The 13440-nt window shown below is 44.1% G+C and overlaps 1 protein-coding gene across 1 annotated transcript in view; it reads left to right on the forward strand.

Moving 5' to 3' along the window:
- The window catches only part of PLBD1 (phospholipase B domain containing 1), a 38155-nt gene extending 24715 nt beyond the window's left edge, over nt 1-13440 (forward strand). The window contains exons 7-11 of the mRNA XM_058022904.1: nt 5580-5780; nt 5891-6031; nt 9743-9928; nt 11582-11688; nt 13183-13440. Coding sequence (XP_057878887.1) covers nt 5580-5780; nt 5891-6031; nt 9743-9928; nt 11582-11688; nt 13183-13350 — 803 coding nt within the window. The 3' untranslated portion in view covers nt 13351-13440. The remainder of the gene's footprint in view (nt 1-5579; nt 5781-5890; nt 6032-9742; nt 9929-11581; nt 11689-13182) is intronic.

The following is a 13440-nucleotide window of genomic DNA, read 5'->3' on the forward strand; positions in this document are numbered from 1 at the left end:
TAGCAACTGTTGTATGTTGCATTGTGCTGCAGATTCAAAATTGGGGATCATGATCAGCCACACAGAGCATTTATTATTTTATTTTTAGTGGATGTCTGTGGTGATGTATTTCAGTTGTCCCCTTTTGTGGATTCTTTGTATAAGGAAATAAAAATATTATGGTTTTATGAGACTGGCAAAGCATAGTGTGTGGCAGGATACCTGAAAATCAAAAATCAGCTACTGCTTTGCTGAAATGGTTGGTGTCAGTATAGGACACGAAACAAAACAAGCGCACACACTGCTGCTCTCAAGGTGAAGAAAAGGGAAAGTTTGTTTTCTGACTCCGACACTTACAATTTTCCAAAAGTGACTGGATTAGAGGGTGAAAGTGCCACATCTCCAATGACACTGGCCAAACTTACAGTCCATCAAATTTCTCCTCCTCCACAAAAGAATGCAAAACAATAAGCTATTTACAGAAAGTGTGTGAGAAAGTTTGCTACAAGAATGTAAACATCAGAAGACTTAGAAAATCTTAAAAAATCAGGGCGACAGTTGGGGGTCTGTTCATTGGTATACAAAATCACACTGTGCTTCCCTGAGAGGGCTGAGGTCTGCAGAGGTGGCTGATTTTAAAGCCTGCTATTGCCATGTGGACTCTAACATAGTGGTGTGGGAAGATGTACTTCTACCAACAAGATGAGTGAGAAGTGTTGGAAAGCATAGTTCCCATGGCTACAGTGAAGTTAGAGAGGCCTGTGGCATGCACAGGGTGCTCACTGATGACAGGGTGCTATCACAAGCACTAGACAAGCATGTTCCATTGACTGCAGCAAATTGCATTAGCTGTGGGTGTAGTTCACAAACCTGCAGTTTTCCATGGCATGAGTAAGCACTGGCCTAGTAATGCTCCAGGGACGTCACGTAGGAAGGAGGCAACTGCCAAATTCCTCTGCTCCATGTTATGATGAGAGATATTTTCAGTCTGGAATCTGCAGCTCCTGGCCATGGTTCGGCCTGACAATTGTAATGTCTACTTGCAAAAATGTTCCTGCTTTTAGTCTCTGTCCTGATAGACATAAGAACCCGTAAGAAAGGCTACATAGTAATCTCAATTGAATAGTAACATGATCCTATGGACATAGAACTTTTAACTTCTGGAGGAAACAGAGAGCACTAAAAGACAGGTGCCCTTCTAGGCCTTCAGTGACACTTAACTGAGTTATTCAAAGATAGTTGTCATCCAGTGAGATAGGATATAGAGTAAAACTATGCTGCTGTCCAAAAGGTGTGTCAGAAAATGTTAAGGCGTCATTTGTCTTCTGAGAAGGAATATGCCAAATCCATGATTTCTCCTGGGGTCACAGAATAAAATTATCCATATTATTTCTTTATTTACTGAATTTCAAAAGACAGGCTACTAGATTGCAAAAATTAGTATTAGCTGCGACTCAGTTTAGAGGTTCTGAGGCTATTGACTAACCATGATTTGTGTTAGGGCGTGCATTGTGGTGCAGCTGGAGGGCCTTGCACTTCTTTGCTCATGTTGTGAGTGAGCAGGTAGGAGGACAGGCAGGAGTAGAGTCCATCCCAGCTTCCCCAGCAGTTACCAGTGTTCTGCCACCAAGTTCAAATGTCCATTGTTAACAGCATATCTTCTCTGCTGCTTTCTCCCTTTCAGAGCAGCGGTAGTCCTGCAGAGGCACAGTCAAGTGGGAATTAATGGAAGTTGTAATCTCTGTTTTTGCAGAATGATTTCTTTACTTGCTGCTCATTTCCACACTAACTCACCTTAATTCTCACTTGAACTCTGCTCATAGTCTTTGTCCGCAGAGCTGCACGTAGGACAGTTCTGTGAACCTTTGGAAAGGAGGAATGTCTCTGAACTGGAAGCTTGAGCTTCATTGTCTTCTTCAAGCTCTGGACATGTATACTTCCTGTGGCTTGTGAATCAATGCATAGCAGAGAGAACTGAAATTGTACAGAGGATGTTTCTGTTCCTCACAAATGTTGAATGAAGCTGTGCTCATGTGAGGGAGTAAGGAAGTGATAGAGACAAGGTAGGTTCTATGTTTTGTGCCACATATCTAGTGGTGGATCAGACAGGAACCTGCACTTCTCCCTCTCTGCCCCTTTCCCTCCTCACCTCTGGTCAGTACTTTACACTGCTTATTGAGGCATTCAAAGAAATGAGCCAAACTAACTGATAAAATTTATTATTTTCTTTGGATAGCAGGGGGGTTGCAGCTTCCAGGATTTTCATCCATTTGGATGGAGCTCTTTTAAACTCCATTTAAGAGCAGGAAGGTGCCATTTTGACTAAGCACTCTGGTTTGGATAGTGAACTACCTTCTCTGTGCTGAGACATGGTCTTTTAAAGTATGTTAATTTGATTTTAGCAGCTTAAACAAAACAGCTGAAGAAGAACAGTTGAAGACTTTTACTTCCACCTTTCCTCCTCTGGTCCATTATTGGGATCTTTCTGGGTTGAGCTAGGTGGTGATGTGTGAGTAAGATGGCACAAGTTGTCTTGATGGCTGACTATACACGTCATATCTATCCATCTATCTATCCGTGCTAAGGCAGGAGAGAGAGGTAGTTTGTGTCCCTTGCTTTGAAGCAATCTGGTGTTAATGCAGCATAATCCTTCCCCACAGCTTGAGGAAGAGCTGGGAGGAACAAACCGTGGAAAAGATGGTAGCCTTTGTTCTCAGGAGTACCTTGCTCATGAGGTATTGCCAGAGCATTTTCTGCTTCCTCCAGCATGTGTTCAAAACCTGGAGGGAAGCAAAGGAAGGTGTGGTGAGCTTTGGAGTTGAGACCAGAGCTATGGTGTGGTGTGTGCTTGTTCTTAGTGCCTAGGAGAGATGTGCAAGTGGAAGGGAGGCAGCTGATGGGTGTTCAGTCTTGACATGAGAAGCAGTTGCTGATTCTCTGCTAATCCAGAGAATACATTTATTTTCCCATATTCAAATGTGTTTATGCACTAGAGCATTGGGCATCTCAGCTAGGAGTTACTCCCAGTCCTGAGAGGTGGGCTAGACCTCATAGCTCTGACTTTCAGCCAGTAAAGCTGACCCATGCTATACTTGAAAGAGCACAGTGACCTTTTAAAACATCAAAAAAGCTGATGCTGTCTAGTTCAGAAAGCAGCAGTCTACCTCTTTCAGAACAATAGTACCCCAGAACGTGCTGCCGCCCACATGCTCTTTGATGTGCTGACTTTCTGGAGAACACTGTGGCTCAGATCGCAAAAAATGCTTTGCTTGGCTGATTAATGTCATGGTGAGTGCAACTCCATGTTCTGGAAACTTCCGTTTTCCAGTGGCATTTGGAAATGGAATCTAAATGGATCAGATCCAGAAAATGCAATCAGAAGTACTTTTGCTTGTTTCTCTGTGGAGTTGTCAGGTTCATTGGAGGGAGGGGTTAAAAAAACCCCAAAAAACAATGAAATAAAACCAATTTGATTGAGTGTTCCTAACAAAATGGGAAGTGGGTTTGCAGAGATGGTTTTACAGGAAAAACATAGAAGAAGCATACAGTGAGATAACACCTTCATTTACAACAGATTCTCATACACACTTAGAAGAATGGCTCAAGAGGACATCAAACATCTGCTGATATCTCCAGACTTCTCTACCCAGGTTTTATTTTTCTGGATGTCTTTATACCATGGGTAACCTGTTGCTTGTATTTTAGCTTCCCTTTGTTTCAGAGTTGCCTATGCCTTAAATCAAAATGCCATCTTGGAATTATTAAGTTGGTAATGGTGTATCATGGAGGGCATGTTGTGTTATAAAACATTTCAGGATAAAACTTGGTAAATACTAAGACCCAGAAGGAAATCTCCTTCTTTTCAGCTTAGCTGAGCTTTGCAGTTTATTTGAATTACAGAGTTCAACCTTCAGTTAATTCAGCATCATTCCTTGTGTTAGCCCTTGTTTTGAGTCAAGTTTTTCTGTTCTATCTCAGCTGTTGATTGAAATTGGAGAGAGAAATTACTTTGTTTGTTTTGAAGTAGGACACTTGGCATTGTCACCCGCAGGAATTGATGCTCAATTCACATCACAATTGTTTCAAAAATTTCAATTATTGCTGTGTTTGGGCAAGCACCACTTGATGTGTTATGCAGCAGATTATTGCTAGAGTATCCCAAGTCCTTGTATAAAATAGACTGGCAGAGCCAAGTTTAGGATGTTTCTCATTTCCTTACTTATTTGAGGGAGATCTCTGCTGATAATGTACATAATGTATTACCTCTCTCTCCATGAGTAATACCAGAGTGCTCAGTCTATTCTATACTGATATTTTTTTAGAGAACAGATATCCACACTGTGTATGTTCCTGGATCTGTTCTAATTTGAGAACTTGCTTCTTTAAAGAAATTTTGCTGAACTAGAGCCCTTAAAAATTACTTTTGCTTGAAGGTGGTCTGCCTTTTGATAAAAGCCCAGGAGTAGGAGGCAAAGCTGGGTTGTCTCTCTTGCTGTCGTAGGTTGGTGACTTTTGCAGTTTGTGTTAATAAAGTTTGCTGTGGAAGATTTCATAGGGGAGCTCAACTATTATGGTGTAACACAGCATTTTAGCATTTTGTACTCTTTGAAGATGGATGCTATTAAAAACTTCTTAACAAGAGTTTAGGCTCTGTATGACTTCCCCATGACCAGATTGCTTAACAACCTTTCTTCCCCAGCCTGGCAGCCATGTATCTGCTGAGTAATCTAAAGGCCAAGTTATTTCTGCTCTACAAGTAGTCCCCATACTATCCAAGGCATATAGCTGACCTTTTCAGCTCTGTGTGCCACCTCCTGGCAAAGGGTTTGCAACTGGACCTAGGACTTCTGTTGGCATGTGACCTGGAAGGGAATCCTGCCCACAGATCCATCGCTGTATTGACTTTGCAGAGCTGGCAGGAATAAAAAACCCCTGTGACAACATGTCAGGAAGACGAGTAGGTAGAGCTTCTCCTCATATACAGGATGTGGTTTATGATTTAAGAGATGCCCGTGTCTTGAGATGCTTTTAAGAATACTTAGGAGAAGATTAAACTAGAAGGAAGATTTTTCTGCTTGGTTTAATAAAGAAGGAGTTAATTAAGGGGATTAATTCAAATTAATTAAATGAATTTAAGTTGTCTTTACAGACTAAAAATCTAAAACTGATACTGGTTATGTAAGTGTTTTTGTGGAGTTTGTACTTTGCTTTAGTTTTCATTGTTGAATTTTTATATTTTTTTAGTTCACTTCTTTGTTAGAAACAAACACTTCACAGGCATTTAAGGTATATAATCCTTAGTGTAAGACATAGGTTGACTTATGGAGAAGCTTCCAGGCTTGGCATACAAAGACAAAGCAAATGCTTTAGATAAAGAATTAGGTGTCTTGAAAGCGTGACAGTTTCTCATTTCAAACTGGGTTGACAGGTGGGCCCAAAGCCCTTGCAGAAGTTACTACCTCATCTTTAATCTTTGTACAGTTTCAGTTCACACACACACGCATGGACTCATCCATATCCTCGTTACTTATCTCTGTTTTGTTCTATGAGTATATCAAAGGTTCACAAAGATAACAGGTTTTGTGTTACTGCTTTTTAAGGCTTTTTGGTGTCCCTGGATGACTTTTACATACTGGGCAGCGGCTTGGTAATGTTGCAAACCACCAACAGTGTTTATAATGAAACCCTCATTAAGCAAGTGGTGCCTGAATCCTTGCTAGCTTGGCAGAGGGTCCGCATTGCCAACATGATGGCAAATGATGGCAAAACTTGGGCAGAGACCTTCTCCAAGTGCAACTCTGGTAAGTACACCTGTATATGCATCTTAGGAAAAAATATGTGTTCCCTCTACCTCTTGTGCTTGTTTCCTTCCCTTGGCAGGACATGTAACTCTCTCTGTTCTCGTACCCAGGAACCTACAACAATCAGTACATGGTTCTAGACCTGAAGAAGGTCAAGCTGCAGAGGAGCCTTGATGATGGTGCATTGTACATTGTCGAGCAGATCCCAACCCTTGTGGAGTATTCTGATCAAACAAATGTTCTCCGGAAAGGTAATAGCTGCTATAGTAGTTACTGGCTTAGGAAAACCATCTCTTTATGCCGACTGAGAATAGTGTTTTGTATCAGGGAAGGGTTTGTTGAACACTAGTCCTGAGTTTAAAGTAAGGAAGCTTTGTGTGAGCATCCCTCTGCATCTGGGTGAATTGCAATCTATTCATTTATCTGGTATGCTGTGGCAGGAATGCAGTAAACATCTGTGTCTCCTAGAAGCAGAGGAGGGAAAAATATACTTTGTCTCTTTGCTTGTCTGCATCCTTGCCTTTTTTCTGGTATTATTTTTCCCTGTTGTAGAGACCAATGAGGGAAAATGTGAGATCTGTTTGGGGCAGTACTAAATAACTGTGATGCTGTGGGCTACTCAAAGTGATGAGTTGGTCACCCTGCAAGAAGATGAAATTTTGAATACCAAAGAAGTTCTGTTGTAAATTAATCTCCTGAACTTTTCTGGATCTCTGTTTTCTGATAAATATTTGCTTTTTAAAAGGTTCTTTGATTCCCTAGCAAGACTGGCAAGAACTTGATGGAAAACAAACAAAAATCTTGGTCAAGTAGAACATTCACTGTCAGGTTTAATTTCAAGTGTTTACTAGACACTTAGAACATCAACAAAAAGCCTGAGCCTTAAGTGTGTCTGGTGCTTTTTGCTCCTTCCCCTAATCACATGCTGAGGGGATAAATTGATGAATTGCTCATCATCAAAATGATGGGAAATTTGTCTGTTAGCAGCTGGGGTTGGTTCTCTTTGAAATTTTTCCTTGTGTCTAGCTTCTTGGAAAGTTCTGGCTTATTCCAGGCATTGCCACATTGTCAGTCTCTTTTGGCTTCCTTTGCCTTGGGCTTCTCAATGCTGTGTTGTGCGTGGGATGCAGACAAAGCAGCTGATAGAGACCCTCTAGCTCTGGCACTGGAAACATTGTAGCCCCAGCATGGCAGTGCTATACCTGTGCAGAGAGGCCAGGCTTGGCAGGTACCTTGAGTTCCTTTTCAGCAAGGATTTTGGAGCAGCTTGTGGCATTCTCTGTAGGACTGAGCCCAACTCCTGGGCTTGGGCACACAGTGACTACTTCTTCCCTCTGAGATGTTGCAGCTGCTCTGTTCTCAAAGGTGGCAGCATGCATTAGTAGTTACACATTACCTGTAGTAGTTACACTTCATACCTACACTATGTCTTTTCCCAGATATCTAAGTGTACCTTGTGCAGACTGGATAACAGAGCAGTCAGTCTCTGGGAATTTAAACATTAGGAGGACAGCCTTCAACACACAGGGTGAGTTAAGCCCTGCCAAAGTGCAGTTTTGGAGACCTCAGCTGCTGTAAGCAGCAGATCTGAACTCCTCCATGCCATGCAGGACACCAGACAAGTCCCATCAAGGCCCCTGCCCTGTTCCCAGGTGCTTGAAGCAGCTCAGGTGAAGGAGGTTTATCTTTCTCAATACCACTGCTGGCTTAAAGCCTTTGTAGAATAGCTGACCCTGGCAAGCTCCATCATTGCCATGTAGCAGGTGTCCCAAGATAATGCACTTTGGGCACGCTAGTTTGGTCAGATTGAGTTTGCCACCAGCATCTGCTTTTTAAGTCTCTTTGAAGCATAAACCTAGAAACAACAGAGAATGAGAACTGAAATCTCAGGTGAACAAAAGCAGGTATTGCTGTAGTAAACATTGTACTGAGGAAAAGTGAAACATTTCCTTATGCAGGTTTGAAAATGGAAAGGTTTTTTTCTTTATGGCTTCTGTCGTTTTTGTAGGGCAGTGCAGATGAGTTCTCAATACCAGGAATCTCTTACATTGCCCTTTCCAGGCAAAGGTGTCTGGGTGCTTTCTGTATATTGACAAAGAAAGCTCAGAAATCCTTTAGAGGAGGTGAGAGAGGGCAACACTGTCTGAAGAGAAGGAGTAGGTCACAGGAATAGGCTGCACTTCATTTTTCTTGATGATGAACGAGTAATATATCAAAATCAACACATCAGAGCAAAGCCTGGGATCTGTGTGTCTTCTGCCATATGTGCAATATTCTTATTGCTCGCTCTCCATGTTGCTGATACCTTTTACTCTCTTAAGTGCAGAGGAGGAAAGCATTTTGATTCAGGGATTTTTTGCTGTCTTCATGTCATCCCTTCCTTTCAGCTTCACAGTCTCTCTTGTTTTTTGTCACTGTGCACCCTGCCAGGTTTCACTGGCTTATAGCAGCCCTTGGGTAAAGCCTGGCTTAGGTTGTCTGCTGCACTCTTTGCATGGGATTTGCAGTCTGACAGAGCCTGAGACACAGAAGAGCTCTTGCTAGAGGAGAACTTTAATAGCTTTCTCTGTTTTAGCAATTTTAACAAGTTTTTCCAGGTGGGAGAAAGAGGTCATCTGTACACACTGTGTTCATGTGAGACAGCAGCACCTTTTTGAATCACAGCTAAACCTTACTGGTTTGGAAGCTGATGTATCCGTGTCCTTGGGCCTGCGTCATTACAGGCTGGCAAGTTGCTCATTTCTGGAGGACGCCTGTATTACAACACAGCCTGTACACAACCTGTTTCCTTCAGGTAGGCTCTAGGTCACGTAAGCAAATGCCAGCAGACAGGAATACCCTGTCTTCCCCATCCTAGGCAGGACCCAAGTTGGTGAGGCCTCCACTCAGACAGTGCTCCACTGCTTATGCTTATGCTGTCTGCATATCCTTCAGTTTGTATTTGTGTGTATTGCTCCCGGTGAGTTCCAGTTGATTTTTTTGAGCTTCTTACACCAGACTCTTCACACTATGCTGGGCTGATTTTAATATGTAGAGGCCTGCATTTACCAGTGCCTAGATAGTAAATCTCTAAGCCAAATCCTGATGTGTGTGATTTGAGAATGAACAACAAGGGAATGTTAGTGCTTTGGAGACAACTTGAAAGTGTGCTGCTCTGGGACCTAGCTCATGTTATATACTTGCTGCCTAAACAATAGAAAAAATTAAATGTTAAGGTATAGTTATCTATTTTTATATATTCTAGGACTTCCTGTACTCAGATTCTGACCTGGAACGTCTCCTGGTTCTTTACAAGAGCTTTCCACAACGGTCTTCTTTCAGGCAGTTTTGTGCAGGATTGCTTTTGGGAAAGTTAGAGCAAGGCTCTGCTCTGCTGATCACTTCTTAACCTTCAAAGGCAGCTTCTGCCACAAGTGCAGCAATCCCCCATCTTTCTTTATGGCTATGTGCACCCCCCACTGCACAAAGCGTGTGTGTGCTGACCTGCCTCCTGTTCACCTTGAGTGTCTGTCGTCTCCGTGTGTTTGTGTGTGTCAGTCCCTCCCTGACATCTCAGCATGGTGTGTTCTGCTTTCGTGAGACGGGAAGGGGGCAAAACCAGAGTAAATGATTTTGCAGTCCTTTAAGGTTCAGCAGGGAAACCTCTGCCAGAGGGCTGTGGCCATGCTGCGTGTTCAGGCTCCTGCAAGTCTGATCTCAGCTGTTTTGCAGGATGAGTCCTGAGGCTGGAAGTCTGGGGGCGGGTTGCCTGGGTATGCAGTCTCCAGTGGTGTTAGGCTGGGAGTCAGCCCTGGTCATGCCAGTGACTGTTTCCTTATTGTGTTCAAACCAGTTTTCTGTGTTGTTCCTCGACATGCTGGTGAGGCAATAGAACATGGACAATTAATTATTTTCTTTTCTGATACAAGCAAGAGCATCCAGCTTTTTCAAGTGATTAATAGATTGGGGTTTGTCTCTGACAGGTTACTGGCCTTCATACAATATCCCTTTCCATGAAAAGATTTACAATCTCAGTGGGTATGCATCGTATGTTGTCAAGTATGGCATGGATTTCTCCTATGACCTTGCTCCAAGAGCCAAAATCTTCCGTCGAGACCAGGGCAAGGTGACCAACTTGGAAAGCATGAAGTACATCATGAGATACAACAGTAAGACACCTGTTTGTGTGCTGTGGAGCTGATCTTAATAAGCAGAGTTACTTTTATTTCTTGGATTATAGTGGGAAGCTGCAGCCTTGCATACAGATCAGTTATTTTGTCCTAAATGCAGAATACACACAAAGCAAAAAGGTAACACAAGCTTACTTTGGAGGTAGGAAACTGGGCTAAATTTCCTATCAAGAGCAAGGCCCCTTGGGCTTGTTATTTGACTTTTCCAGAAAGCTTCTGACTCCAAGAGAGTACTCCAAGAGACCTCATGGACTGCTGTCACCTAATACATCTACAGCCTGTCAATCTTGAAAGCCTTAAGTCCTAAGCAACAGTTAGATGTGATCAAACCAGAGAATTTAGTGTAAAACTTGAGGTCTTTTCCCATGTTCAGGCAAATGGTCTTTTGCAGGCGGGATAGTGTTAATTTTCTTAATTAAGTGGTTAATACAGGAGTGTGTTTTGAATTTAGTAAGAGAATAATGTTGATAGCTCTATTATTTAAACTCTGATGTTTTAGTTGTTCGTGAGTCAAGGACTTTTCAGTTTCCCATGCTCTTCCAGCAAGCAGATGCACAAGAAGCTGGCAGAGCAAAGTCAGTACATCTGACCTGAAGTGGCCAAAGGGATATTCTATACCATTGAACCTCATACTTACTGTGTAAACTGTGGGAATTGGCTGGAAGGGGCTGATCCCTGCTCAGGGAAGGGCATTGCATTGGTCAGCAGGTGGTGAGCAATTGTATTGTGAATCACTTCTTTCTCTAAGGATTTTTTCTCTTGCCCTCCCTCTCCTTTTTAATTTTTATTATTAACAATTCACTTATTGAAATTGTTGTTATCTCAGCCCATGGTTTTTACCTTTTTCCAATTCTTCTCCCCATCCCATGAGGGATGGGGCTTGGAGGGATGTGGATGAACAGTTGTGTGGTACTTAGTTGCCAGCAGGGGTTGAACCAGGACAACAGGTAATGCTCTGTTGTTTTTTCCTGACAGGCCTCTCCTCAACTCGATTAAACCCAGCTTAATTAACTTCTGGCTAAGCCCATCTCAGAGTACTGATAGCTTTAGATGCTATATTTTTATTCCCAATTACAGGGAGCATGCTGCTTACTGGACTTGAGGTTTGGGAGGCCTCTCCCAGGGTGGGGTGTCATTCCTGTCTGGGCTGTGAGTAGCAGCATGCTCGTAGATGCTGAGCTCACCACCTTCCCCTCCTGGCTTGCAGTTACTGCAGTGGGTGTTCAAAGGTTTTGCTTCTTTACACTTATTTTAATCCAGAACAGGAAAACAAAGGCTCTCATTTCCCCCTCTCTCTCTCTACCCTCCACCTGCCACTTCCCTTTCTCTTCTGCTTTTCTCTTCTGAGAAAGCTTCTACAAGCTTTTGTCATGTAGAATTTCATCAGGTGGTATTGCAGATACTTGTGGTTAGAGGTTGGCAGTGGTGCCCCTGGGTTGCAGAAGTAGCTGTATGGTCCTGAATTAGGAGCTTGTCTACTTAATGTCATGTAGCTGGTACCTGTGGAGAAGCACAAAAGCAATGTGACAGAGTGCAGTTACCCAGTTTTTAGTGGCTCCAGTACTTGGCATCAGCTTTCTGTGAGGGGGCTAATGTTTTTTCTTCTGCTCTTCCCACCACATTTCACCCCAGACTATCAGCATGATCCTTATGCTGAACACAATCCTTGCAACACCATTTGCTGCCGTGAAGACCTGAATCCTTCTATACCAGTGCCTGCAGGCTGCTATGACACCAAGGTAAATTACCTCAATTCCAATATCTGCTGAATGCTGGCTGCAGCCCGTTTGTGCTCCTGTCAGACCTGTAGCATGCTTCCCTGCACCAGGCCAAGCGTGGCCAGGAATGTCTGTTCCCTCTTTTCATGCTGTCCCAGTGCTTGGGCACCTCCTCAGGTGGAAATTCTCTGCAGAGTCTCATTTCCTGTCCCTGACATCAGTCCTGGCACAGTGGCACAGGATACAGGGGGAGATGTATGAAGCAACTTAATCCGTGGGAGCTTGTGGTGTTCAGGAGTTAAATTCCAAATCCTTACAGCAGGAAATGAGTCTTCAGCTTACTCAGGGAAGGAGACTGTTGTACAGCCTCAGCCTCCTGTTCATTAGAACTCTGTGGGTGCCTCCCAGAGCCCACAGGAAAGGGGTTGCAGTCTCACTTTAGGTTTACATTTACAAAAGCCTGGCTCTCTAGTAAGCTACCCCACTCTGGGGCTCCACCTCTCTGCAAAACTGCTTTCTCAAAAGTTTGGTGAAGATCACTTGGCATTTTAGGGGTATGTGGGAAAATCCTTAGACCCACTGTCCTGGAGAAAACAGCATTTATTTTAGGCAGGTGATACGATATTTTCACCTGAAGAGCAGTGCCCAAGTAAGCAGCTGTGCTGAAAAGTTGTTCAGTGTTCTATCCAGTGGGGTCCAGCTTGCTGCGTTTCTGGATTACGAGTTTGGTTGCTAGGGTGGAACTGGGGGGGCTATTTTAATATCTCCATTGCTGTGTCCAGCCAGCTGTGTGTTGCAGTGGACAGTAGTGGGAGATTCCCAGAGCTGGGTAATACAAGAAGAATGCAGAAAATGGCTTTGTAGAGGGGTCTGGTAAGGGAGTGGTCAATGCCTGCTGCAGTGCCTAGCCAGCACAGTTAGGCAAGGAGAATGGGCTGGGCTGGTGGTGGAATGGGGGGCTTAAGAGGGGCATTGCAAGAAATGACCCAGAGCACAGGCCAAACCTGTTCTAGTTATAAACCCTACCAGCACATTTAGTGTCTGAGTTTGGGAAGATGGAGGAGGCTTGGGACCTCTTTGGAGACCATGAAGGAGCAGTGCAGAGCCTGGGTAGCAATATTAATTCTGCTGCCCTTCTCCATTCCCGAATTGCCCTGACATGCCCCGGGGATGGCCCAAGTGCTCAACATGCAGCAGAGCTTAGCGCAGACCCCTCATCCACCTGCTGCAGCCCTGTAAAATCAGGGAGGGTTGGCCTGAGGGCAGATGCTCTGGCTCTTTCAGCCTGGCAAGGGCAAGTGTGGGCTTGTGGTTTGCTGGTGCCCTTCAGCACTGGCTGCTGTGTGACTGGAGGTGCCTCTGCGCAGGGGAGGAATTGCTGCCTGTGTGTGTTTCCCTCTGCTCTCTTCCCTCACCTTATAACGAAATCTCCCGGAGCTGTTCCTGCTGGCTGGGATGGGGATGTGCCAAGCCTCACGCTGCCCTTTTGCCCCGGGTTCCTGTCCTTTGTTCCAGGTGTCGGATTTCCGCCTGGCTGCAGCGTTCACGGCCTCAGCCATCAATGGCCCTCCGGTGCAGGGCGGTCTCCCGGTCTTCAGCTGGAGACGCTTCAACCGCACGCGGCACCAGGGCCTGCCCGAGTCCTACAACTTCGGTTTTGTCACCATGAGGCCCATCCTGTAAAACCAGCACCAGCATCCACAAGTAGATTTTTTTTTAATGGGAATTTTATTTCTTGTGTAATAAATCGACCTGGATGTCCACATCCCTGTG

Source organism: Melospiza georgiana, chromosome 4 (assembly GCF_028018845.1).
Source record: "Melospiza georgiana isolate bMelGeo1 chromosome 4, bMelGeo1.pri, whole genome shotgun sequence".
Classification (NCBI taxonomy): Eukaryota; Metazoa; Chordata; class Aves; order Passeriformes; family Passerellidae; genus Melospiza; species Melospiza georgiana.